At 47.1% G+C, this 27,614-nt stretch overlaps 2 protein-coding genes across 2 annotated transcripts in view; both read right to left on the reverse strand.

Moving 5' to 3' along the window:
- LOC119973637 (ubiquitin-like modifier-activating enzyme 1 Y) overlaps positions 1–10,284 on the reverse strand; it is a 354,147-nt gene extending 343,863 nt beyond the window's left edge. The window contains exon 1 of the mRNA XM_038812018.1: positions 10,044–10,284. Within this exon, the coding sequence (XP_038667946.1) occupies positions 10,044–10,068 (25 nt within the window). The 5' untranslated portion in view covers positions 10,069–10,284. The remainder of the gene's footprint in view (positions 1–10,043) is intronic.
- A 13,410-nt stretch (positions 10,285–23,694) lies between these two features.
- Positions 23,695–27,614, reverse strand: part of LOC119973638 (TRAF-interacting protein) — a gene marked incomplete at its 5' end in the record, with an annotated part of 38,232 nt that continues 34,312 nt past the window's right edge. The window contains 2 exons of the mRNA XM_038812019.1: positions 23,695–25,865; positions 26,917–26,967. Coding sequence (XP_038667947.1) covers positions 25,749–25,865; positions 26,917–26,967 — 168 coding nt within the window. The remainder of the gene's footprint in view (positions 25,866–26,916; positions 26,968–27,614) is intronic.

Below are 27,614 nucleotides of genomic sequence, written 5' to 3' on the forward strand. Positions count from 1 at the left end.
CGGGCCGCACGTGTTGTGATGCGGGCAAGATGGCGGCGCCCAGGGGTCGCACGTGGCGGGTGCATGGACAATAGCGGCGATCGAGCGGGCCTGGCACACAGCAGCGAAATGTCCTTTCTTCCCACAGGCTTTGCAGAGCACGCTCCGTGCCGGGCAGCGCTGCCGGGGGTGTTTTGACTGTCCGCAGAAGTAGCACTTGGGTCCACCAGGGTTGGTTGGCTGCCGTGCGGCGCAGGCCTGGGGTTGGCTGGGCGAGGTCGCTGATGAGGTGTTCGCTGAAGGGGTCTACGATGCGCAGGAGGGGCGGGCCGTGCGGTCGGGGGCATACGCCTGTATATTGCGTGAGGCGACTGTGAGCGAGAGCGCTAGTTTCTTGGTCGCTGCGAGGTCGAGGGTAGCCCCTTCTAAGAGGCATTGGCGGATGTAGGCCAACCCTATGCCCGTAACGAACGCGTCTCTAAGTAGCAGGTCAGAACGTTCAGCGGCCGAAACGGCCTGGCAATCACAGTCTCTCACTTGGAGTTGCAGGGCGCGCCAGAAATCTTCCACAGACTCACCGGGGTGTTGATGCAGTGTGGACAGGATGTTCCTGGTGTAGATTTTGTTAGTCTGCTGAGCGTAGTTCTCCTTCAGTAACGCCATGGCCTCAGCATAGGTCGGCGCGTCCCGGACGAGGGGAAAGATATCGGAGCTCAGCTGCGTGTAGAGGATCTGGAGCTTCTGTGCCTCTGAGGGTGGTTCAGTCGCAGATCCGATGTAGGCTTCAAAGCAAGCTAGCCAATGTGCGAAGGCCGACTTGGTGTTGTCTGCTTGAGGGTGCAGCTGCAGGTGTTCAGGCTTGATGCAGAGATCCATCGTTGTAAAATCTCTGCGTAATAAATTGATGCACTATCAATTACAACGAGACAAGAGTAGAGAGTAATCGAGGCTTTATTACGCAGAGATGTGAAGCCTCCCGCAGCTGCTGCCGAAATGGCTGCAGCTCGGAGAACCCACATATTTATACTCCGCCTACTGGGCGGAGCCAGCAGGCAGGGATCTCTCCCCGTACCTGTAGTACAGGGGCCTTACCATAATACCCTCGTATGCAGTATATACAATACAACAGTGGTGAGAACCACAAGCACCCATCCGATTTCTCTGTGAAATTATTGATCATCTCCGCATCCCACCCTCATTGGCAGTGGGTTTCGGGCCTTTACCACTTGCTGCACGAAACATGTTCTCCTCACATTCCAAATAGTAAATAATAAATCATAACTGGTCATTTATGCTGTGTCTAATTTAAATACTGAATTAAATGTAGGCTCAGTATCGCACAAAACTGTTGTCGGACTCTGTATGAAGAAATATGATGCATTTTAAACAAGGCGTCTTCATAAGCAGATTGCCAAGAGGCAAACCTTAACCATTACAGTCACCTGGGAGTTGATCCCAGCACTAATGCAGAATGACATCATAGGAATTGCTAAACATCCAATAAAATGAAGAAACACAGTGAGAACAACATCCATTAAGTATTGTGGCACCAAAACTGTTCTTAACTTAGAGTACCCAATTCATTTTTTTCCAATTAAGGGGCAATTTAGCATGGCCAATCCACTTACCCTGTACACCTTTGGGTTGTGGGGGTGAAACCCACGCAAACACGGAGAGAATGGTCAAACTCCACACGGATACTGAACCAGAGTTGGGATCGAACCTGTGACCTCGGCGCCATGAGGCAGCAGTGCTAACCACTGCACCACCGTGCTGCCTGAGACCCACGCAGACATGGGAAGAATGTGCAAACTCCACAAGGACAGTGACTCGGGGCCGGGATCGAACCCGGGCCCTCAGCGCTGTGAGGCAGCAGTGCTAACCACTGCGCCACCGACTGCCCATGGCACCAAGGCTGTTCAAAGGTTTTTTTAGACAGGACCTTGGGACCTCTACCACCAGACCATATATGAGCAGCATGTTGTGGCAAGTGGATCCAAAATCAATAGGGGACCATTTAACAGATGGAAATCGTAGCATTATAAATTTTAAGTTCGGTATGGAAAAGGATGAGGTGCAAATTAGGGTAAGAATAATTAAAAGGGCAAACTTTGGTTGGGTGTGAATGCATCTGGCCCAGGTAACCACAAATCAAAGACGAACTGGCACAGTAGCAATGGGCTGGCTTTAAAGCGGAAACAGTTTGGGTAAGGTCAAAGATCATTGTTGAAAACCACAGAGAGTGAGATGAAACACAAAGTAATAACCAGACCGATTGCAGAAAGTTCAGAGAGAAAGAATAAAGAGCAAAGACGAGTCAAAGAAGAGACCAACATAAAAAGGTCATCATAAGGCTTCTGTAGGCATCTAAAGAGTAAAAAGAACGATGGGGCCAATTATGGACCAGCAAGGCGGGGGGGGGGGGGGGGGGGGGGGGGGGGGGGTATATGCAGTGAGGCACAAGGACTATTTTGCATTTGCCTGTGCTGAAGGAAGATGCTGCCAAAGTATTAGTGAGAAATTAGGTAGCGGAGACATTTAATGGACTAAAAAAGGAAATATTAGACTCACTGGATCAGATGCATCCAAGGACTCTGGGGAAAGTGAGAGTGGAAATTGCTGAGACGCTGGTCGTAATCTTAAACCCCCCCCAAAAACGGTGGAGCCAGATTGCTCTGGACAATTGCAAATGTGATAACCTTATTCAGAAAAAGGGCAAGGATAGACTCAGCAACTACCTGCCAGTCAGTTTAACCTGAGTGGCGAGAAAGCTTTGAGAAGCGATAATCCAAGACAAAATTTACAGTCACTCGGGTAGATGTTCATCAATTAAGGAAGAGTAACAGACATTTTTTAAGGGAAGTGATGTTTAATTAGCTGGAGTTCCTTTTGAGGCGACAGGGATGACTGATGGAGTTAACGTGTTGGATGTGGTGTACCTGGACTTCCAAAAGGCATTTGTTAAGATGACATATCACAGACCTGCCAGTGAAGTTAAAATCTCGGGAATAAAAGGGACAGTGGGAACATGGATATGAATTTTTTTGAGTGATAAGAAACAGAGAACAGTGATGAATAGTTATGAAAGTATGGGGTTGTTAGGTTACGGGTATAGGGTGGATACGTGGGTTTGAGTAGGGTGATCATTGCTCGGCACTACAGCGAGGGCCGAAGGGCCTGTTCTGTGCTGTACTGTTCTATGTTCTATGACGACTCAGTACCATTCTCCTGCCTTTTCCCGCAGCACACAGTAATCATCCAATACCCATCTTAATTCCTCCTGAATGTCTCGATTGAATCCGTCTCCACCACACTTCCAAGCAGTGCATTCCAGACCCCAGCCACTGTGTGTGTGAAAAAGCTTTTTCTCACATGCTGTGTGCATTTCTGAACACCATACGTGGGGCAAGTATGTGAAGCCTTTGGAAAGGGTGGAAGAAGATTTGATAATAATAATAATCTTTATTAGTGTCACAAATAGGTAGACATTAACACTACAATGAAGTAACTGTGAAAAGCCCCTAGTCGTCACACTACACCGCCTGTTCAGGTACATGGAGGGAGAATTCAGAATGTCCAATTCACCTAACAAGCACGTCTTTTGAGACTTGTGGGAGGAAATCAGAGCAACCAGAGGAAGCCCACGCAGACACAGGGAGAACGGGCAGGCTCCGTACAGACAGCGAACCTGGGACCCTGGCGCTGTGAAGCCATAGTGCTAACCACTGTGCTATCATGCTGCACATACACCATGAAGGTCCAAGGGATGGGTAACTTCAGCTGCGCAGATAGATTGGGGCAGTTGGGGCTGGTTGATAGGCGATTTGGTCGAGGCATTCAAAATCATGACAAATCTGGACAGAGCAGGCGGTGAAAGAATGTCCCCATTGGTGAAAGGATCGGCAACCAGAGGACACAGATTAAAGGTGAATGGTAAACTAAAACCAACGGTGACATGAAGAAAAGCTTTTTAATTCAGCTTTAAGATCTGGAGTGCATTGCCCTAGTGTGTGGTCAAGGAAGAGTCAATTGGGGCTTTCAAAAGGGAACCGAGTTATTATTTGATGGGAAAACATTTGCAGAGCTAAAGGACTGGAGAGCGGGACCAGCGAAGTCATCAGATTTTACAGCACAGATAGAGGCCCTTCGGCCCATAGTATCTGTGCTGGCCATCCTGAACCCTGGTCCTCAGCGCCGTAGGCAGCAGTGCTAACCACTGTGCCACCCTGAATTTATTTATCCTAATCCCATTTCCCAGCACTTGGTTGGTAGCCTTGCATGCTACGGCATTTCAAGTGCTTATCTCAACGTTTCTTAAATGTTGGGAGAGTTCCCGCCTCTGTCAATCTTTTAGGCAGTAAGTTCCAGATTCCCACAATCCTCTGGGTGAAAAGATTATCCTCAAAACACCACTAAATCTCCTACCCATTACCTTAATCCTGTGACCACTGGTCATTGATCCCTCAACTAAGGGGAAAACATTCTTCCGATCTGCCCTACCGATGCCCTGCATAATTTTGTATACTTCAATCATCGTGTATTTCCTTGTCTTGTTAGTTCTCCCAAAATACATTACCTCACACTTTTCAGGGTTAAATTCCATTTGCCACTGTTCTGCCCATCTGACCTGCCAGCCTATATCATCCTGTAATCTAAGGCTTTCCTCCTTGTTATTTACACCACCAATTTTTGTTTCATTTGCAAACACTGATCATACCACCCACATTCCTGACCAGATCATTAATGTACACAACAAACAGCAAATGGACCCAGTAGCAATCCCTGCAATACACCACTGGACACAAGCTTCCCACTCATAAAAACAACCTTCGATCAACACCCTCTGCCACGAAGCCAATTATGGATCCGATTTGCCATAGTGCCCTGGATCCCATAGGCTCTTAACTTCCTGATCAGTCTCCCATGTGAGACCTTGTCAAAAGCCTTACTGAAGTCCACGCAGACTACATCAATGGCATTGCCCTTATCTATACTCACTGTCACCTCCTTGAAAAATTCAATCAATTTTAGTTAGACATGATAAAGCCAGGCTGACTATTCTTGATTAATCCTTGGCTCTCCAAATGAGATTAATTCTATCCCTCAAGAATTTTTTTCAATATTTTCCCTGCCATTGATGTTTTTCAATATTTTCCCTACCATTGATGTGAGACTCACTGGCCTGTAATTACGCGATTCCTCCCTACTTCCCTCCTTGAATAATGGCACCACGTTAGCCGTCCTCCAGTCCTTTGGCACCACACCTGTGGCCAGAGAGGATTTGAAAATTAGCATCAGAGCCCCTGCAATCTCCTCCCTTGCCTCACACAGCAGCCTGGGATACATCTATCTGGACCTGGGGATTTATCCACTTTGAATCCCATTAAAACCATTAACACCTCCTCCCTCTCAACGCTAATCTGTTCAATTATATCACAGTTCCTGTGGTGAATGTCACTGAGTAATTCACACTGTATTTATCAATACTATTGTAAGCGCAGTAGCGTTATCCGACCACTAGGGGAAGTAGTTCTGGGAATGCTCAGGAGTTTATACAGGGCTCCACCTTTGGCTCCGCCCACGACTCCTCCCCCTAGACTGCTGTATAAATAACCGTGTCCAGAGCCAGCCTGAGTTCATTGAGAGTTCAACGGGTAACAGGCTGGCTCTGAAGTAAGTAGATTAAAACCACTGTTCATATCTGAAAGCACGTGTCTCGTGAATTGATGGTTCCATCAGTTCCCCCCTCCCTTCTATCCCTACATTGTCGTTTTCCATAGTGAACACAGATGCAAAATACTCATTTTTCCTGACCTACATCTTTCAACTCCACACACAGATTGACACTTTGGCCCTTACTCATTCCCTGATTACCCTCAATATGTTTATAAAACACCTTGGGATTCTCCTTGATTTTCCCCACCAGTGTTTCTTCATACCCCCTCTTCGCTCTCCTGATTTATTTTTTAAGTACCCCCCCCCCACCCGCACTTTCTATACCCCTCTCGGGAATCCACTGTTTTGAGCACCCCGAGTCTGCCATAAGCTTCCCTCTTTTCCTGACCCAATCCTGTATTTTCCTCGGCAGCAGGGTTCTCTAGACCTTTTGGTTCCACCCTTTACCTTTACAGAAACATGATGGCTTTGTACTCTCTCTATTTCCTTTTTGAATGACTCCCACTGCTCTCATGGGTGGCACGGTAGCACAGTGGTTGGCATGGTTGCTTCACAGCGAAAGGGTCCCCGGTTCGATTCCCGGCTTGGGTCACTGTCTGTGCCGGGTCTGCACGTTCGCCCCACATCTGCGTGGGCTTCCTCTGGGTGCTCCGGTTTCCTCCCAAAAGACGTGCTGTTAGGTGAAGTGGACATTCTGAATTCTTCCTCGTGTACTGTACCCAAACAGACACCAGAGTGTAGCGACTAGGGGCTTTACACAGTAACTTCATTGCATTGTTAATGTAAGCCAACTTCTGACACTAATAAAGATTGTTATGTCGATCTTCCTACAAGTTACTTCTTAATTTGGCCAGATCCTGTCTTATTCTATTACAATCAGCCCTCCTCAATCCAGGACCTTTACTTCCAGTCTACCTTTATCCTTTTCCATAAGTATCTGAAAGTCTTATTGAGTTATGGTCACCGTTATCAAAATGCTCCCCTGCGTTGACACCTCCACCACCTACCCAGCTTCATCTCCTAAAACTAGGTCAACTCCCCCTCTCTTTTAGGACTATCTATGTGCTAACTCAAAAAGCTCTCCTGGATGCACTTGCAGAATACCGCCACTTCTAAGCCTTTCACACATTGTCTATTGGGGAATTTGAAATCACCTATTAGTACCGTATTGTTTTTACACTTCCCTAAGATTTGCCAACATCTCTGCTCTTCTATCTCTCCCTGACTGTTTGGGGGCCTCTAGCACACCCCCAGCAATGTGATTGACCCCTTTTTGTTTGTAAATTCCATCCATATGGCTTCGATTGACGTATCATTCCTCCTCACTGCACTAATTAACTCCTTGATGACTATTGTGACACCTCCTCCCCCCTCTGCCTCGCCTGAAGATTCTATACCCATGAATATTGAGCTGCCAGTCCTGCCCCTCCCTCAACCATGTCTCTGTGATAGCAATACTAACATTCTCCCATGTATTAATCTACTCCCGCAGTTCATCTGCCTCACCCGAACATTCCTGGCATTAAAATAAATGCCACCCAGCCTTGCCATATTCCCTTGTGCCTGAACATGTCTGTCTTTCCTCTGCCTTCCAGACTGACCTGGTTTATCTCCTATATTTAGCTGTGCATCACCCGCGACATGAACACATGAACATGCCTCACCGACATCATCACGAATCCTGTCCAACCTCACAGTGGATTCTGCGGACGAATGGCTTGCGGTGATGCAAGTAAATCAATGCTCGATCCAGTTCAAGTTGGACACAGGTGCTTCTGCCAATCTCCTTTCACAGGCAGATTTCAACCGTATCAAGAAGCCACCCAAGCTCCTTCCAGCAGCCTGCCAGCTCCTGGGCTATAACGGCAATGCCATCACAGCACTGGGATCCTGCCATCTGCTTGTCTCAAACAGGAGCAATCATGCAAGGCCAAGGTTTGAAATCATCAAGCCAGACAGGGCCTTCCTGCTCAGTGCACATGCATGCAAGCAGTTAAACCTGGTGCAGCGGGTCTACACAATGACCTCCCCCAACGTGGATCTTCAAGCTGCCATTGACGACATCCTCGCTCAGTATCCGGATATGTTTGACGGGATGGGCACTCTGCCATATCGGGACAAGATCCTGCTACGGCCTGATGCCACGCCTGTGGCCCATGCACCACGCCGGGTCCCGGCTCCACTGAAGGAGAGCCTGAAGGCACAGCTCAAGGATCTTCAGGACCAGGGCATCATTTCCAAAGTTACAGAACCGACTGACTGGGTCAGCTCGATGGTACGTGTAAAAAAGCCTTTGGGGGAGCTGCGCATCTGTATTGATCCCAAGGATCTCAACCAGAATATAATGCGGGAACACTACCCCATCCCGAAGCGGGAGGAACTCACCAGTGAGATGGCACATGCCTGGGTTTTCACAAAGTTAGATGCGTCACATGGATTCTGGTTATCCAGCTGGATGAGTCCAGCAGAAGGCTCTGCACCTTCAACACACCGTTTGGCAGGTACTGCTATAACCATTCGGCATTGTCTCGGCCTCGGAGATCTTCCATGGAATCATGGAGCATATGATGGAGGGCATTGAAGGGGTTCATGTGTATGTGGACGATGTTATCATATGGTCCACGACCCCCGAAGAGCACATCTCTCGACTCTAGTAGGTATTCCGCCGTGTCCATGCCAATGGCCTCAAGCTGAACAGGGCCAAGTGTTGCTTTGGCATGTCGACACTTAAGTTCTTAGGTGACCAGATATCTCAGCAGGGTGTGCGCCCGGACACAGACAAGGTCAAGGCATTCGAAGCAATGAAGACCCCTGAAGAAAAGAAGGTGGTGCTGCGCTTCCGAGGCATGGTAAACTTGTTGGGCAAGTTTACCCCAGAACTGGCCTCACACATGCCGCTTTGGAGTCATGTCTGCGGCTGCAGACACGCTGGTCTGAGCCCCTCGCTATCGAGTCTCCAACCGCTATTGCTCTCCAACGCGGACAGTGCAGCGGAGCCCCCCCCCCCCACAATGCCCTGACCTCGACTCTGGAGTGAGATGCACCCTGGGATCTCCTTGACCACCTGCCCACCCTCTCCCCTTCTTCTGACTGGTTGTCACCCATTCCCTCTCTGACTGTGCACCTCCTTAAGCTGCGGGGTGACCCATGTCTGAAAGTGGGCTACCCAGGAGCCTCTGAACCTCACGGGTGCACCTCTGTGCCTCCAGCCCACGCCCAGGCATGGATAGAAAAGGGCCGAATGGCCTCGTGTGCTATCACCAGTGAGGCTGGCACATCCACCCTGCTAAGAACAGCGTGGGGGTGGGGCCTCACAATTCCCGGTCTGGGAAATGTAAATAACAATTGATGCTTGAAGATTCTGCATGGACAGAAACAGAGCATGGATGTAACCCTGGAGCAAAATACTTTTCAAAAGGAAAGTTGGCAACAATACAGGCGCACTTCCTACAACCTAAACAGGAACGAAGCACAAAAATCCCCCCCACCCCAACCCTTTGTTTCACTTTCATTTTCAAACATTTCTAATGTCAGTTTCATTTAATTCCCGGGCATAGCTGTTACATTTATCTAAATCAGGGGTGGGCAAACTTTTCTGTGCAAGGGCCACATTCAGAAATTCACAATTTTAAAGGGCCGCATAGTATTAATAGTCCCGGTTGTAACCAATTAGCATGCGGCATATACCTCAGCGCTTCCCCCGGCGGCATCCTGCCTTTAGCCCTCTTTATCTCTACTTTTCAAAAATGGCGCTTCACCCGGTTATGATTCTGGGCGCCTCATATAGAACATAGAACAGTACAGCACAGAACAGGCCCTTCGGCCCTCGATGTTGTGTCGAGCAATGATCACCCTACTCAAGTCAACGTATCCACCCTATACCAGTAACCCAACAGCCCCCCACATTAACCTTATAAAAAAAAAATTTTTTTTTTTTTTAATGACTTGATCTTGGTGGGCCGCATAAAGACCTTTGGCGGGCCGTAGTTTGTCCACCCCTGATCTAAATCATGTCAGGGGAGAGAGAGAGAAACCTTGTTAAATGTCACTCGGTTATTGAATTGAAGAATTGTGTTGTTACACCCCTTCTAAATCTGTGGAGATGCAGATCATAGATTCAGGTTGTTGGATAATAGAAAATGCACTGACTCTCCTCTCTCTCTCTCCAATGACTGATCCACTCAATGCACATTGATCACTGCGGCGCCACCCTCTTAACCTTAACACCGTTACCAGCCAAACACAATATGCCCCGGTTAAAACGGGCATTCGGGGGGGGGGGGGGGGATAAGCATTGGGGCAAATTTCAATTGAAAGTTTATCCTTTTCAAAAAGAGAACGTTCACTTGCATCTAGGAAATCAATCACTCCACATGTCAGTTTCTGACCTGAACTTCTCATGTCTGCTTTCATATCTGATGGGATTTTAAACACACCCACTTTGGTCTCAAACTCCAGCTGATAACTTGCAGTTGGTTCCCGCCACCAAGTCTCTGTAGGGCTCACCCGGCACTGGATCAGGAAGGTGTTACCGACTGCAACTGTCACACCGGGAAAGATGCTCCCGTCCCTCTGCAAACTGCACCCAGCGATCAGCCCAGTGACACCGGCTCGATTCGATCCGGCACAGATCTGCGATCAGAAAGCTTCCTGCCTGGCTCCGAGCCCCTTAAAAGGGCAACACACCCCGGACACCTGCTGTACTGTGTCCAAATTCAATCTGGGATTAGATGATGGGTCGTACGATGATAGAACTGGGAATTTACATTGAGCGATGGGTGTAGGATGAGGGTGGATTCCTACAGTGCAGAATGAGGCCATTTCTACCTATGCCCACTCCCCCGCCCTATCCCCATGACCCCACCCAATCTGCACCTCTTTTGGACACTAAGGGGCAATTTAGCCCGGCGAATCCACCTAACTGGGACATCTTTGGACTGTGGGAGGAAACCGGAGCACCCGGAGGAAACCCACCCAGACATGGAAATAAGATGCACACTCCACAAAGACAGTGACCCGAGGTCGGAATTGAACCTGGGTCCTTGGCGCTGTGAGGCAACAGTGCTAACCACTGTGCCACCGTGCCGCCCGGTCGACATGAGGTAAAATGCAAAAGATTTTCTTTTTTTAAAAAATAATTTTTATTGAAAAATTTTGAATTTACACACCATCAAACCATACTAAAATACCAACGATAACAGTAATAACAACAATCATAAACCTTCGCCCCTCCTCAATGAACAACCCAACATATTAACAACAACTTAAGTTAACCCAGTGTTAAGTTACATAACCGTAGCAAAAAAAAAAGAAACTATAGTTAGGAACAGCCCCCCTTGCCCCCCCTCTCTCTTCCCCCCCCCCTCTCCCCCCTTCCCCCCCCCCCCCCCCCCCCACCCCCCGCGCCCGGGTTGCTGCTGCTATTGAACAAGATACCTATCTTTGAGCCAGGAAGTCCAGAAAAGGCTGCCACCGTTTATATAACCCTTGTATTGATCCTCTCAGGGCAAATTTAACCCTTTCCAACTTTATAAATCCCGCCATGTCACTGATCCAGGTCTCCACACTTGGGGGCCTCGCATCCTTCCACTGTAGCAAGATCCTCCGCCGGGCTACTAGGGACGCAAAGGCCAGGACACCGGCCTCTTTCGCCTCCTGCACTCCCGGCTCCACCCCCAACCCCAAATATCGCGAGTCCCCACCCTGGTTTGACCCTGGATCCAACCACCCTCGACACCGTCCCCGCCACCCCCTTCCAGAATTCTTCCAGTGCCGGGCATGCCCAGAACATATGGGCGTGGTTCGCTGGACTCCCCGAATATCTGGTGCACCTGTCCTCACCCCCAAAGAACCTACTCATCCTAGTCCCGGACATGTGGGCCCGGTGCAGCACCTTAAATTGGATGAGGCTAAGCCTCGCACATGAAGAGGAAGAGTTGACTCTCTCCAAGGCATCCGCCCAAGTCCCGTCCTCGATCTGCTCCCCAAGTTCCCCCTCCCATTTAGCCTTCAGCTCCTCCACTGACGACTCCTCCACCTCCTGCATTACCTTATAGATGTCAGACACCTTCCCCTCTCCGACCCACACCCCCGAAAGCACTCTGTCCATCGTCCCCCGTGAGGGCAGCAAAGGGAATCCCTCTACCTGTCGCCTAGCAAACGCCTTTACCTGCAAGTATCTGAACATGTTCCCTTGGGGAAGCCCAAATTTATCTTCCAGTTCCCCCAGGCCCGCAAACCTCCCGCCAATAAACAGGTCCCTCAATTTACTGATGCCCACCCTTTGCCACCCCCTAAATCCCCCATCCGTGTTCCCCGGGATGAACCGATGGTTGCCACCCAGTGGAGCCTCCATCGAGCCCCCGTTTCCCCCCTATGCCGTCTCCACTGTCCCCAGATTCTTAGGGTCGCCGCCACCACCGGGCTCGTGGTAAACCTCTTAGGGGAGAGTGGCAACGGTGCCATTACCATGGCACCCAGGCTCGTACCTCTACATGACGCCATCTCCATTCTTTTCCACGCCGCCCCTCCCCCCTCCATCACCCATTTACGCACCATTGACACATTGGCCGCCCAATAGTACCCCAAAAGGTTGGGTAGCGCCAGCCTGCCTCTATCCCTCCCTTGCTTCAGGAAAACCCTCAAATGCAAAAGATTTTCATTAGGAGGAGGTGAATCATCTTTACACAGATCATTGAGAGATTCCAGTGCTAACTTCCAGGACTGCTGATTGAAGTGGAAAGATAGCCTCGATATTATCTGAACACTGGAGATAATGGAATGTAAAATCCATTCTATACCCCGGTGGGCGGTCAGGTTAAAATCGGGCCTCATGGACCTGATAGAAACAATGTCCAGGGGTACGGGGAAAAGGCGGGGGAAATGGCAGTGAACCATGATGCTCGTTTTGCAGAGACGGTGCAGATACAATGGACCGAACAGCCTCCTTCTGCACCCTAACAATTCTGTGATATAGCAAAATTCAAAATTGAATACCACTTTAAGAGGTGGAGCTTACTGCAAGCAGCCAAAGTCCAATTTCTTTGAAAACACGAGTGCCCGGGAACAAGGAAGTGAATCAGAACAGAAAGTGAAACTGAAATTGAAATTCAGGGCTCCAAAGGACTGCATTTAATGGAGTGAAAAGCTTATTTGAAGCAAATGTTGGAGACTTCTGCCCGGTTGAGGATGTTTTCATTCTCTGTGTTTATTTAAGGGAAGGTGGGAAGAGCCGAGACTAAAACGCTATTTCCAACTATTTAATTTCCAACCTGGGCATTTCTCGCTGATTCCTGGCCCAGTGCCAGTGTCTGCCTCTCTGAGACATCGGGGTAATTCTCAGAGATCTCTCCCTGTCAGGAAGTGTTACCCCAAATTATATTTCCCAGCACCGCAGCACCTGATGTGCGGAAGGAACATTTGTTGAGTGTTCACATCCGCACTGTCTCCAGGGCCCTTTGGGGATTCACCAACACCATGCAGCTCCAAGTGGGTAGTTCCTGATTTTTGCTGACACAAAAGATGTCATTTTAGACCAGTGATAGGCAACTCCGCAAGATTGAAATCAGTCTTGTTCCCGAACCATGACCCTCTGAATCAGATTTAAAACATTTAATTATTTTGAAACATTTTCCAATTAAGGGGCAACTTAGTGTGGCCAATCCGCATACCCTGCACATCCTTGGGTTGTGGGGGGCGAAACCCATGCAGACATGGAAAGAACGTGCAAACTCCACACGGACAGTGACCCGGGGTCAGGATCGAACCCGGGTCCTTGACGCCGTGAGGCAGCAGTGCTAACCACTGCACCACCGTGCCACACTAAAATACATTTAATACACACCGAATGCTTCAAAATAAGTTATAGAAAATGCTTAATCATTTGCACATTAATAAGTGTCAACCGGGGACAGTAGCAGCAGCAACCCAGGGGGTGGGGTGGGGGGGGAAGGGGGAGGGAAAAGGTGTGGGGGGGGGGGACGATGACTATGTTTGTTTATTTAATTTAAATTAATTTTTAAGTTCTTCTGTTGTTCATTGGGGTTGGGGGGGTGGGGGATGGGATACATGCGTCGATACGGTCTGGGGGTGATACAGTTATTATGGGTTATTTTGTTGCATTTCATTGTTTGTCGTTATGTTTTATATTTTCTGTAAAAAATTCCAATAAAAATTATATTAAAAAATAAATAAATAAAAAAATAAAAGTGTCAACTTCAAAAAAAAATTTACAATTTGGACAGAGGGAGTGCACGGGCTCTCACAGTCAATGTTGTGAGCAATCATCACGCACCTCACTTCACTTTCTCTTGCTTTACGTGCGAATCAATTCAGGCCCACCGGAAGGAAAAAAGCTCCATGGACGGAAATCAGCGGAATGTGGCAACCCTCCACACGGGCAGCGGTCGACAAACTATCTCCTGGGCCGCACTCAGAACTCTGAGTGGGCCGCATGTGGGCCCCCGGGTTGTAGGATGCCCACCATTGATTTAGCCACTAGCAGAGTTGAGGAATTCACCAGCAATAACTGGAAGGGATGGTTCCAGAAGTAACATTTGAAAATGTTGAACTGGAATGTGCCCTGTTGACACCTTTGTGTGCATCTTTAAATGTCTTATTTTAGTGTTCAAATCCCTCCATGTCCCTGCCATATCTCTCCACCCTACCCCAGCCCCACATCCCTCAGAACTCTGCATTCCCCCAATTCTGGTCTCTGTGTTTCTCTGATTTTCTTCACCTCAACACTGGGGGCTGTGTCTTCACCTTCTGGACCCTCATCACTTGGGATTCCCTCCCTTCCCATATCCTTTCCACCTCAATCCCTTAATTCACCACTTAAAATCTCTGTCCTCACTTCTCTTAATATCACCATTTGTCTCTGTCAACTGTTGTCTGGTTCCTCGTTTGAAGTGCTTTGGGATTATGGTCAAGGACGATGCGAATACAAGTTGTTTTTGTCACACTCGGGTTTGATCAGATATTTGAACCTGAACACAATGCAGGGGCAAGGGCCACAGTCTGATCTTCAGTGTCAGGCTTATGTTATGAGCGTTGTTGCCTTGGCACGGGGGTAATATAGAGATGTACAGATAACAAGCACCTAACAAGCATGTCTTTCGGGACTTGTGGGAGGAAACCGGAACACCCGGAGGAAACCCACGCAGCCACGGGGAGAACGTGCAGACTCCGCACAGACAGTGACCTATGCTGGGAATCGAACCTGGGATGATGGCGTTATGAAGCAATAGTGCTCACCATTCACAGGAGCAATGCCGAACTTGGAAGCTAAGTGGCCAAAAGCATGGTTGGAAGGGTGGAGCGATTAAAATTTGGGATGCACAAGTACATAGTAGATAAAAATAAACACTACTTCAGGTTAAACTAAGGTTGTAATATGATAATAGTAATCTTTCTTAGTGTCACAAGTAGGCTTACATTAACACAGCAATGAAGTTACTGTGAAAATCCCCTCGTCGCCACACTCTGGCGCCTGTTTGGGTACACAGAGGGAGAATTCAGAATGTCCAATTCACCTAACAAGCATGTCTTTCGGGACTTGTGGGAGGCAACCGGAGCGCCCGGAGGAAACCCACGCAGCCACGGGGAGAACGTGCAGACTCCACACAGTGACCCATGCCGGGAATCGAACCTGGGATGCTGGCGCTATGAAGCAATAGTGCTCACCATTCACAGGAGAAATAACAAAATTTGACACCGAACCACACAAGGAGATATGTCGGACAGATGACCAATAGCTTAGGTGGATTTTAAGGAGTGGGGAAGGGAGGAGGGGGGGCTCTGGCAGGGGTCGTCACACTAGCAAGCGGTGGTTGGCTTATGAATGGGCGTATGGTGGGGTGAGGGGCCTTGGTCATTGGAGTCAGGTTGAACAGGTTTCGGTGGGCCTGGGAGGTGTGAAAGGTGGGGTGAGGGAATCGATACTGGATGAGATGTTTGCAAGATGAAGTGGTGGGAGGATTCTGGGTGCGTAGTGGTGGAGGATGATAGAATCCCTACAGTGCAGAAGGAGGCCATTTGGCCCATTGAGTCTGCACCGTCCCTCTGAAAGAGCACCCTACCTAAGCCCACTCCCCCGCCCTATCCCCATAACGTTTTCTAATCTTTGGACACTTTAGCACTTGGCAATTTAGCATGGCCTACACATTTTGGACTGTGGGAGGAAACCAGAGCACTCTTTTATCTTTATCTTTATTATTGTCACAAGTAGGCTTACATTAACACTGCAATAAAGTTACTGTGAAAATCCCCTAGTCGCCACATTCCAGCGCCTGTTCGGGTACACTGAGGGAGAATTCAGAATTTTCAATTCACCTAACAGCATGTCTTTCGGGTCTTGTGGGAGGAGAGATTATCCGGGCGGAGAGATTTCTCATCTCAGTCCTAAATGGTCTGCCCCGTATCCTCAGACTGTGACCCCTGGTTCTGGATACACCATTGGCAAAATTCTTTCTGCATCTACCCTGTCCAGTCCTGTTAGAATTTGATAGGTTTCTGTGAGGTCCCCCCCCTCATTCTTCTGAACTCCAGCATATACAATCCTAATTGATTCAATCTCTCCTCGTACGTCAGTCCCGCCATTCCAGGAATCGGTTCACATTTTATGAATATTTTGTGTCTGTATGACTCTTCTTTAGTGTTAAAGTGAGGGAGAAGTGTGATGGATGATATGCTGTATAAGAGGAGGTGGGGCATCTGGAGCAGAGTAGGTCAGTGAATAGGTGGAGCTGGGAGAGATGCAGCAAAAATGTGTGGAGCATGTGACGGAGGAAATGTCAATGGTAGTGCAGAGGGCTACAGAAGGTGCTGATAGTGGCGTAAAGGTACCATTTGTCGCTGCACTCTGTCGATTATTCTTTTGTCTACTATGTATGTACTGTTTACGCTCCCTTGGCTGCAGAAAAATACTTTTCACTGTACTTTGGGACATGTGACAATAAATATCGATCAATCAATCAAGGTAAGATATCAGAATGTGTCAAAGGTGAACAAAGGTCGGTGCTCAGTGAAAGCAGAACTCAAGAACAAGTGACAGATGGCCCGGTGGGGGAGGGGGAAGGGGCAACAAATATTTTGGGTAATAAAAAGGATCAATATGGAGGAGAAAGGTCACAGTCCAAATTGTTGAACTCAATGTTGAATCCAGAGGGCTGTAATGTGCCTCATCGGAAGATGAGGTGCTCATCCTCCAATTCCTGCTGGGCTTCAGTGGAACATTGCAACAGGCCAGGGTCGGACATGTGGGCATGAGGGCAAGATGTTGAGTTAAAATGGCAAGCGGCCAGGAGATTGTGCTAAGGCTTGTGGACTGAGCACCCAGTCTCCCCAATGTAGAGAACGTACTGGGAGCAGCGAGTAGACAATATGTCTGCATTCCAATTCTAGACTCTGCACAATTCTGATCTTAATCTTTCCACTAATTGGCGGCTTGTGCCTTCAGCTACCAACATTCTCAGCCCTGTCTTAGACTCAGTTAATGAGGTTCTGTGGGGATTTTTATGGTTGTTGACGTGATGGTTTTGGTTGGGATTTCTTCTATACGGTATATATTTGTTGTTATTTGAGGTTTGCATATGTTGTATTAGGGGAGGGTGGGAGGGCCAATGTGGGTCGGGGTGGTGGTTAAGGTAATAGTTTTTCTTAATTTTTCCCAATTAAGGGGCAATTTAGCGTGGTCGATCCACCTACCCTGCACATCTTTGGGTTGTGGGGGTGAGACCCACATAGCCACGGGGAGAATGTACAAACTCCACATGGACAGTGACCCGGGGGCCGGGATCAAACCTGGATCCGCAGCGCAGTGAGGGAACAGTGCTAACCACTGCGCCACCATGTCGCCCTGTTAAAATAATAGCAATGAAAATACATGGTCCCTGGTGAGAATTTGAGTATTGCAGGGGTGTTGGATTTTGTTTTCTACGTATGATTCTGGGAAGGGCTGAGGAGCTTCTTTTCTCTTAGTTCCTTAATATTCAATCAGTGGGGGCTACTTCACCAGCAGCAAGGCTTTAGTTATCGAACGGGAGTGTGGTGGCCGGGGGGGGGGGGGGGGGGGGGGGCTCCAACCTGTTGGACCTGGTCAGACGTGGTTCAATGAGCCGACCTTGGTCGGTGTTTAGGGCTGGTGAGGAGGGTGTATTTTTCTCTGGTAGGTAATCAGCATGGTTGGGGGGGGGGGGGGATTAGTTCTCTGATGGTGACTAGGTTTTTTTTCTTTGTCTCACCCTTTGGGTGGGGTTGGCACCCATCTTGGGTGGGCCTTTGGTGTGGGCGCAGGGTAATCCTTCATGGTGTAAATGGCTGACCCTGGGTTGAGTGGGAGAGGGGGTGAAAGACCCCCCCCCCCAGCTCAGGTTGGTCACATGACCTCATCATTAGACCCCCTAACCCTTGTAGCTCCAAGCGTTTTCCCTCACCTGAAGAATTTAAGCGTTGATGTGATGCTTTTGCAGGAGACTCATTTGCGGCTGGGGGTGGGGGGGGGGGGGGGGGGGGGGGGGGGGGGCGGGGGTGGAGTGGCAATTTTATTAACGAGCGGGTTCGCATTTTAGCAGACAAGGTTGTGGCAGACACAGCAACTGCTTCTGGGGGAGAGATTTAAACTGTGTGCTAAAACTGAAGTTAGTCCAATATCTGGACTGCAGATATTGGCTCTTTCAGGGGTAACGAAGGCGCTGTTAGCGTTTATGGAAGTGAAGGGGCGGGGAGGGGGGGAAAGGTCCCATGCAGGTGCATACGCCTGGGGGATAAAGAATTTTCATTCTTTTCCCCAGTTCATAAGGTATAGATTTCATTTTGATGGATAGGTCTCTTCTCATGATGAGGAAATCAGAATATTTGGCTATAGTCATTTCAGACCATGCTGCCAACTTGGTTTTCGAGTGGGCCCTGTTCACCTGGTATGGAGGCTGGATGTGGGGCTACCTGGGGATATGGGTCTAGTGGGCTAAGGCTATAGATAAGTATGTAGGGTACAATGGGAATGTGTCTATCCACGCTGTGGGAGGCCTTGATAGTGGCTATAAGAGGGGAGAGGATATCATACAAGGCGCACATCGATAGGGAGGCAAGAGAAGAGCGGCAGAAGGTAGTTTTAAAAAAAAATTTAGAGTACTCAATTTTTCCCAATTAAGGGGCAAAATAGCGTGGCCAATCCACCTACCCTGCACATCTTTGGGTTGTGGGAACAAAACCTACGCAAACATGGGGAGAACGTGCAAATTTCACACGGACAGTGGCGCAGAGCCGGGATCGAACCTGGGACCTCGGCACTGTGAGGCAGCAGTGCTAACCACTGCGCCACCATGCTGCCCTGGCAGAAGCTAGTTGACAATATTCTGGAGGTGGTTTTCAAGTATTCAAATGACCCTACCCCGGAGATCCTAGCGAGTAGGAAGAAACTGCAGAGACTGTTCGATCTGTTGTCTAAGGGTAAGGCGGGGCACCAGCTGTCACTTTCGAAGGGGGTTATTTATGAATATGGAGAGGAAGCCGGCCGTCTCCTGGCTCACCAGCTGAGGTGGCCTCTCAGGTGATCATTTAGGTCAGGGACTTGGCCAGTTGGTGTCCAGCCCGGATAGAATTAATGGTGTGTTTGAGACTTTTTATAAGAATTGTTACATGTCGGAGCTGCCGGGGTTGGGGGTGGGGGGGTGGCAGACATGTTGATATTTTTGGAGTGTCTGAAATTTGTCGCAGAGGGACAATTGGCGGCCTGGCGGTGCCAATATTGCTTTTTTATTATTGCATGGCCAACGTGGAAAAAGCACTGGGTTGGTTTAGTAACCCAGGGGCTGCTTGGGTGCAGGTTTGAGGCAGAATTATGGAAGGGGTATGGGTTGGGTGCGCTGGTGACAACTTTGGCCTCATTTCACCAGGAGGAGGAGCGCGCAGGGTTGTTGGAGGCACTGCTAGGTCCTGGGGAAGTCTTCGCAGCTATTGGGCAGATGCAACCAGGCAAGGCCTCAGGACTAGATGGATTTCCGATGGAGTTTTATAAGCAGTTTGCCGGAGAATTGGTCCAGTTGCTGGTGGACATGTTTAAGGACTCTCTGACCCGGGTCTGCCTTCTGGCAACACTAGTGGAGGCATCGATTTCTCTCCTGTGAAATGTGGGTCATACCGTCCTATTTTGTTGCTGAATCATAGAATTTACAGTGCAGAAGGCCATTCAGCCCATCGAGTCTGCACCTGCCCTGAATTCACAGTGCAGAAGGAGGCCTTTCAGCCCATCAAGTCTGCACCAGCCCTTGGAAAGAGCACACTACTTAAGCCCCACCCCGCCACCCTATCCTTTATCCCACCTAACCTTTTTGGACACTGAAGGCAATTTAGAATGGACACTGAAGGCAATTTAGAATGGCCAATCCACCTACCCTGCATATCTTTGAACTGTGGGAGGAAACCGGAGCACCCGGAGGAAACCCACGCACACACAGGGAGAACGTGCAGACTCTACACAGACAGTGACCCAAGCCGGGTATCTAACCTGGGACTCTGGAGCTGTGAAGCAACTGTGCTGCCCAGAATGTTGATGCCAAGGTATTGACTAAGGTGCTAGCAATGAGGTTAGAGCCCCGTCTCCCTGGGGTGATGGGTGAAGATCAGACAGGATTGTTAAGGGCCGGAAACTGTTGTCTAACATCTGTCGTCTGTTAAATGTAGTTCCCTTCTGTTGGGTGAAAATATTCACAAGTAGACCTTAACGTGAGCAAAAGAAGCAATTTATTGTTGCAGAGCTCTGGGAGAAAGGCCCTAGACCTCTCAGTCTTGCCGGCACACTTTCTCTCTGAGCTGTGGCTTAAATTGGGTTAATATACAGTTTCAATCACGGCGTCGAGGCCCCAGGTTCGATCCCGCCTCTGGGTCACTGTCCGTGTGGAGTTTGCACATTCTCCCCGTGTCTGCGTGGGTTTCGCCCCCACAACCCAAAAATGTGTAGGTTAGGTTAATTGGCCACGCTAAATTTCCCCTTAATTGTTAAAAATCAATTGTGTACTCTAAATTTATAAAAAAATATATACTTTCAAAAGCAGAATTAGTTTGCATTCTCATTTACATACAGCCAATCAATTATCTTAGTATCGCAGTTCATTCTATATATAGTTATCAATTCATTACACAGTATGTTACATTCGTCCAATCAATATGTTGCGCACGTGATTACATAAGGTTATGATTTGCCAGTCATAAGTTGCCAGTCCTCACAGGTGTCTTGACAGCTTAGAATACAGCTCCTGCAGTCCGTGGAGCACTGGTCCTCACTGGCCCATTGTCTTTGGAGGATACATCTGTTAGAGTCACTCTTAGTCCAATCTTCACTGGCTCAGCAGAAAATAAGTAGGCATTAATTTATATAGCCAAATATGTTACCAAAGCAGAAAGTTTACACCAACAACTTTGCGGGGCCTGATCCAGAGGTGGTTGTGTCTTTGGATGCCGATAAGGCATTTGACAGGGTGGAGTGGATGTACCAATTTCCAGTTTTCGAGAGGTTTATCTACTGTACAAGACCCCCTCGGCTAGTGTGCGTACCAACACGGAGTTCAGGGTACTTTCACCTAGGGGAAAGAGACAGGGGTGTCCGATGTCTCCCCTATTTGTATTGGCGATTGAGCGAAAGGGAGTTGCTGGGGAGAGGGGGGGGGGGGGGGGGGAATGGAGCACAGGATATTCCTCTATGAAAACGACTTAGTGCTTTCTGTGAGGGACACAGTCAAATACAACGTGAGGGGATCGGTCGAGGGATTCGACCGAAGGTGGCGACCTTCCATTGCCCATTTAACGAATTAATCACCATCAGTCTGTGTGTCTGTGTGTGGGGGGGGGGGGGGGGGGGGGGGTATGGGTCGTGAGGGTTTGTGTTCTTTTTATATTTTTTCCAATATGTTGCATCGGTGGGTTTGTAAAAATAATTTTTTTTGTAATGTTTGGTAAAATTGAAAAACATTCAATAAAAAAAAACATTGAGCCCTGTAATATTCTCACTGAATCTTTTCAGCTCCTTTGAGATTACCCTTAAGCCTTACCTGTCACCAAGCTTCTGGTTATTTATCCCATTATCTCCTTATGTGGCTCAATGTCAAATTTTGTTTTGCAAGACTCTTGTGTCAAAGGAGCTGTTTAATACAAGTTGTTTGGGTGACTTTCAAGTATTTCCACAGGGTCAGTTTAAGAGAGATGATTTGAACACTCAGGTTGTAAAGCTTAGTCATAAACGCCGCGCGAGCTATTATTCAACTTGAACTCATTGATCTCTCAGTGAAAGTATCTGGTCTGGATGCTCCAACCGTTTATTGAAGGGAAAACGAGAGAAAGAAAACATTTTCATGCCAAAATATTTAATGGTCTCAGGTACTTTACAACAAATATACAAAAAAACCCAATACATCAATGTCCAAGAAAAATAAGCCTGCGCCATTCAGCTTTTTAACTGGTACATCAACCTGGATCAATCATTGGAACAAACAAAAAAAAAGATTAGCCTCGAGAAAGAGATCATAAAAGTAGAGAATACTTGGAAACTCCTGGAAGCAGAAGTGTGTATTGAAAGTTAACATCTGCTGATAATGATAATGCCAGCTGAGTTTAAAGAGCGGACTACACTGCAAAATGGCTGCAATTATTTCCCACATGCTCACATCTATAACACGACAGCCAATCGTATACCAATCACAGCCCAGAGATTGTAATCCTCCCCTTTAAATAACGAACCCGATGCAATTCGATTTGAGTATTCAGCACAGGCTGTTGTGTGGCTGTGACGATCGATGGCTAAATATCTTGGTCTGCTTCACCAGTTTATTAATATGCAAAAAGGAAATCTCAAGAACCTGTTTTTTTCGCCCACGTTTGCGAACATGTACCACATCAATTTCTGATACAAGCAATAAGCATCCAATGCCGGATGAATCGGATTGAAAGTGACTCTGGAAAGTGGTTTCACAAAGGGTTTGGGACAAACAACCAACACAAATCACACCAGAAAATTCATCTAATCTAATCTCAAAACAAACAGTAGTATACAGGTCGAATTTGATGGCTGAGGCCACATTTCTCTCCTGTTGGTGATGTCAATCTAATTGACTACAAAGGCCTAATCCAAGCACAATTCAGATCCAAAATACAAAACATAGGGATATTTCACTCAAAAACAAAATCAATTCACTGCCAAAATTCACTGGGCATTTAATCGCTCAATCTAAAGAAATCTTGATCAAAGTCCAACCTTTCTGGCTAACTTGGCTCTAGATTTGAGGACTGGATTGTTGAAATGCTAAATCTTAAAAAAGTTACAAGGAGATAAGGAGCTGAAAGGGCGCCGATTGTCTGACATCCTTTATGGTTACCACCTAGTTAGAAACAAGCGTTACAATGTCTTGCACAGCCATGATGGGCCGAATGGCCACATTCTGGCTTTCTCATGCTTCTAAAGCAACAGTAGACGAATGAATAGATAGCATGCTATGACTCCCAATGATAGTCCATTAAACTCCACCGGCACTGCCAGAGGCACCATGGGCATGGGAGGAGCTGACTTGCGTGCTCTCCTGCAACCTGATCTTTGGGGTGCGTTGCATACCGACACACTTGTTGCCCCGACCGAACGAGAATACAGAGAAATCAGCTGGATAGTCAGAGGAATCCCATACAGAAGTAAAACTTCTTTAACTTTTTGCTTTAAAAAAATATTGAATCCTATTTGATGAGTGTACAACATTAAACCCAAGGGGAAAACCTAATCCAAAACAAGCAATAATTACATAATAAAAAGACAGTTGCAAGCCTACAAAAAAACATGTTCTCATGGCTTTTCCAATGGGAGGAGATAAATCATAGAATCCCCACAGTGCAGAAGGAGGCCATTCAGCCCATCGAGTCTGCACGGATGCTCTGAAAGAGCACCTTACCTAGGCCCACCCCTGTCACCCCATCTAACCTGCACATCTTTTGAATGCTAAGGGCAATTTTACCACGGCCAATCCACCTAAGCTGCTCACCTCTGGACTGTGGGAGGAAACCGGAGCACCCGGAAGAAACCCACGCAGACACGGGCAGAATGTGCAAACTCCACACAGTCACCCAAGACCAGAATTGAACCCGGCTCCTTGGCACTGTGAGGCAGAAGTGCTAACCACTGTGCAACCCCATGATCATTGATCAATGAAGTGATCTTTGATTTCCCACTGATATTGAAAGAAGATTTAGGGATCAATTCATGGTTAACAAGAGGTAACATTCTTATTTTCCTCCAATTCATTTTTGAATAAGTGCTGAATTTATACAGGGATTTTAAAATATTTAATATTGTCCTAAATTTACACCAACCATAAAGTTTCAACCTTATTTCAAAGACGTATGAGACTTTTAAAGAGGCATTCTTGTCATCGTGGAACCACTCTTTTGAAGAGCTCAACAGCAGCATCTCTATTAAAATTAACAATGCCAAGTGAGTAATTAACCACAGCCCACAAAGGACCGTAGGCATCTCTCTCTATTAGAGACAGTTGGCTATATACAGCTTGAGGGTCGCCCACTCTGCAAGCGTGGGGCAAGGCGAGGAGGCAGGCCTTCATAAACTACCATTAGGGAAGAATTATAATCACATTTTGCTTTGAATGCTCAGCACTTACAAACCAAAGGACGACCTGAAGAATCACTGCGCCCGACAGTGCAAGGTTGCTGAATTAACACACAATTAGAATTGCAGGACTGTTGAACTTCCCTCAGGGTTATTGATTCTCTTCAACAATGTCTGCTTAGTATCTGTGCACCATCAAGTCAGGCTCAGCAACTAACCCCGAGCAGATCCTGCGACGTCATCATTTAAAGGAAATAGAAAGGGAAGACAAAAGAACCAAGTAGATTATAAAAGAGATAACCTTTTAGCATAGGTCATTTAACTTTTTGCTAAAACTTCACAAACAAAACTGTTGTAGATCGGTGTGAAAAGAAAGTGTCTGCCGTACGTCAGGCTGGGTACTGGATATCTCAGTGAACCACAAGAATTTGGTGTTTCTGCTGTCTCATCTTAACATTAAAACGTAACAGTTCAAACTCCTGCCCGACCGAGTCCGATGGTGGCCGCTGTGGCAACTGTCCCTGGATTTTATGCTACGTACAAAGTAAGCCAACTTTTCATTACAGTGAAATTATTGCCAGTATTTGTACCATTATAAAATCATTAATGGTGTTCAAAATTATGTTGAAACTTCACTTAATAAACAGCAATGGGAATTTGAAGGATCCATCTCGGGATCACTGCACCCTGAACTTTAATACACAGTGCTGTACTGGCAGATGTATCAAGTTGTTACTGGTAAATTGCTGACAATCAGGGCAGTTCTGTGAGTAGCTCAAATAGACAGGTTAATCTAGTCCAAACCACACAAAGAAACCCTTTGCTGAATGATCATGAGCCAAACCAGAGGACTGGATTAACCTTTATCAAATCTAGCCAAGACCTGTGGAATGGAAGTCTGCTCGCCTGCCGAACAACATGAATTTAATGTTGGCCTAGCTCAGAGACATACTAAAGCAACTTAATGCAAAAATAGGTCTGGACAGAACCCTAAAACTGTGCAAACTGTTAAAATCCCTACCGTAAACCACCCTGGTCCAAAAGTGACAATCTCATTGAGGGACGGACTTGATGCAGAGAACAGAAAGTTGTCACACAGGTGCAGCTGTAGGTGACGATCCTTGAACAGAGCAGGGAGATTGACTCTGCACCTAATCCATGCTACATGTGACGTGGGCTGTTTGATGCTGGGTGAATATGCTGTAATCCCCAGCACTAGTATCTCAGGGTGTCGGGGCACGATTCGCAATACGAGAGATGATTTCGTTCAAAGTTGTTCCGTCCTTTCACAGGCCCCCTTCCCCTGACAGTAGGAATTCAATATCACGATGCTTCCTTCTTTTTGGAATACCATGTGATTTTGGCTTTCCAGGACCAGGGTAATATCAGTGGGCTGCCAGCTGGTTTAATTGTAGTGATCGGGAACTGAGGCTGTTTTGCAATTGGGACTTTGACTTAAATCACATCTCACATTGACAAGTCTGAAGTTCGGGAATCAAATCAGGAAATTCTCCAGTTTGGGCTGGTTGCAGGTGGAAGTATTGACAATCATCCGTGACACTTTCTTCCTTTTTGCCTTTAATGGCAGTGGCCGAATTTCAGTCATTTTAGTCTGAAGGAAGTCATGTTGAAGGAAATAGCTTGATTAAAAATAAAAGCAACAGATTAAAACAAAATTCCCTTCTTGCAATTTTGAAACGACACAAACATTGGAGTGAACCAGGACACTAAAACTCTCAGTGATCACAATGTACGGCTAGAACACAATCACCCTGAAACTGTAAACATAGTTAGGGATCCAAAATTATCTTGATATATTCAATCTTACTTTTCCAATAGTTGCCAGAGTTTATCCAGCAGTGGTTCCCCTTCACATTCCTACATTACCACCAGTGGCTTCTCCCTACATCTATCCTTAGCCCATTCCGCTGCCTGGGAAAAGCGGGCAGCATAATCAAAGACCCCTCCCACCCGGCTTATTCACTCTTCCAACTTCTTCCATCAGGCAGGAGATACAAAAGTCAGAACACACACGAACAGACTCAAAAACAGCTTCTTCACCACTCTTACCAGACTCCTAAACGACCCTCTTATGGACTGACCTGATTAATACTACACTCCTGTATGCTTCGCTCGATGCTGGTGTCTATGTATTTACATTGTGTACCTTGTGTTGCCCTATTATGTACTTTCTTTTTATTTTATTTTCATGTACTAAATAATCTGTTTGACCTGCTCACAGAAAAATACTTTTCACTTTACCTCGGTACACGCGACAATAAACAAATCCAATTTCCCTTCCTAATCTGTGATCTAGTCCTGGGAGACGTGACCTACACATACAAGGTCCACCCAGTTGTTTCAACCGTTCTATCTCTATGCTGACAAGACTGCCGTTCAATATTTAATCGTGGATGAGGTACAATTCCCACCACAAACCGCACATCTTTTTCATCAATCCCATCCTTCCTCCCTCACCGTCATCTCGGACTGAAACAGACTGTTTGCAGTCAATGTTCTATTCAACTTTGAGCCAAGTTTCTGATTGCTTATCCTCTGCAGCATAAAAGTCTGCCAACTTCCATTTCTATAACGTGCTCGACTTCAGCTTACCTTTTCCATTTCACTCACAAAGGATTTGCAAAAAAACAGCAAAAGGATACAGGTTCAATAAACTTGGTTCTTCCTCCCAACCCATCAAAGCCAGTCCGTACCTAAGGGGACAAAACAAAACTTTGGCCTGGAGGATTTTGCATTAAAAATAACGAGAGATTATTGAGCAAATTGGACAGCAACTCCCAGCCTCTGCACGATACTGGACTGGACATTCAAATATATAAAGAGCATGAAGTTGTGGTACTAACCCAATAGATACTCACTAAACATGGCAGAAGTGTGGGGCTTGTCCATTCAATTATTTCATACATTTTAAGGCGGAGATTAAGTCTTAATTACAGACACCAACCTCTCTACTATAAAAACTTAAATAGACCTTGATTGTAAAAAAACTTGAATATTGTTGAAAAAAAGAGAAATCCCAGAGACGTAGCTGACACTTCAGTGTAGCACTGAGGGGATGCTTGACTGTCGGTTGTGCTGCCGTTTGGGTGAGATATCAATTAAAGGCACCGTCTGCTCCCTCACATGGACATAAAAGATCCCCACCCCGGCACTATTTTGAAGAGCACTGGAATTCTCGCTCACCTCTTGGCCAATATTTCTTAATCAACCAGCACCTAAAGAGAAGACCTGGTCACTTATTTAATTGCCGTTTGTGGGAGCTTGCTGTGTCAAAATTGGCAATTGTTGAATAAAGGAGGATACCAAACAATCCAAAGGAATTCTTTGTGTACAAAGAATT

The sequence above is a fragment of the Scyliorhinus canicula genome, chromosome 11, assembly GCF_902713615.1.
Source record: "Scyliorhinus canicula chromosome 11, sScyCan1.1, whole genome shotgun sequence".
Taxonomy (NCBI): Eukaryota; Metazoa; Chordata; class Chondrichthyes; order Carcharhiniformes; family Scyliorhinidae; genus Scyliorhinus; species Scyliorhinus canicula.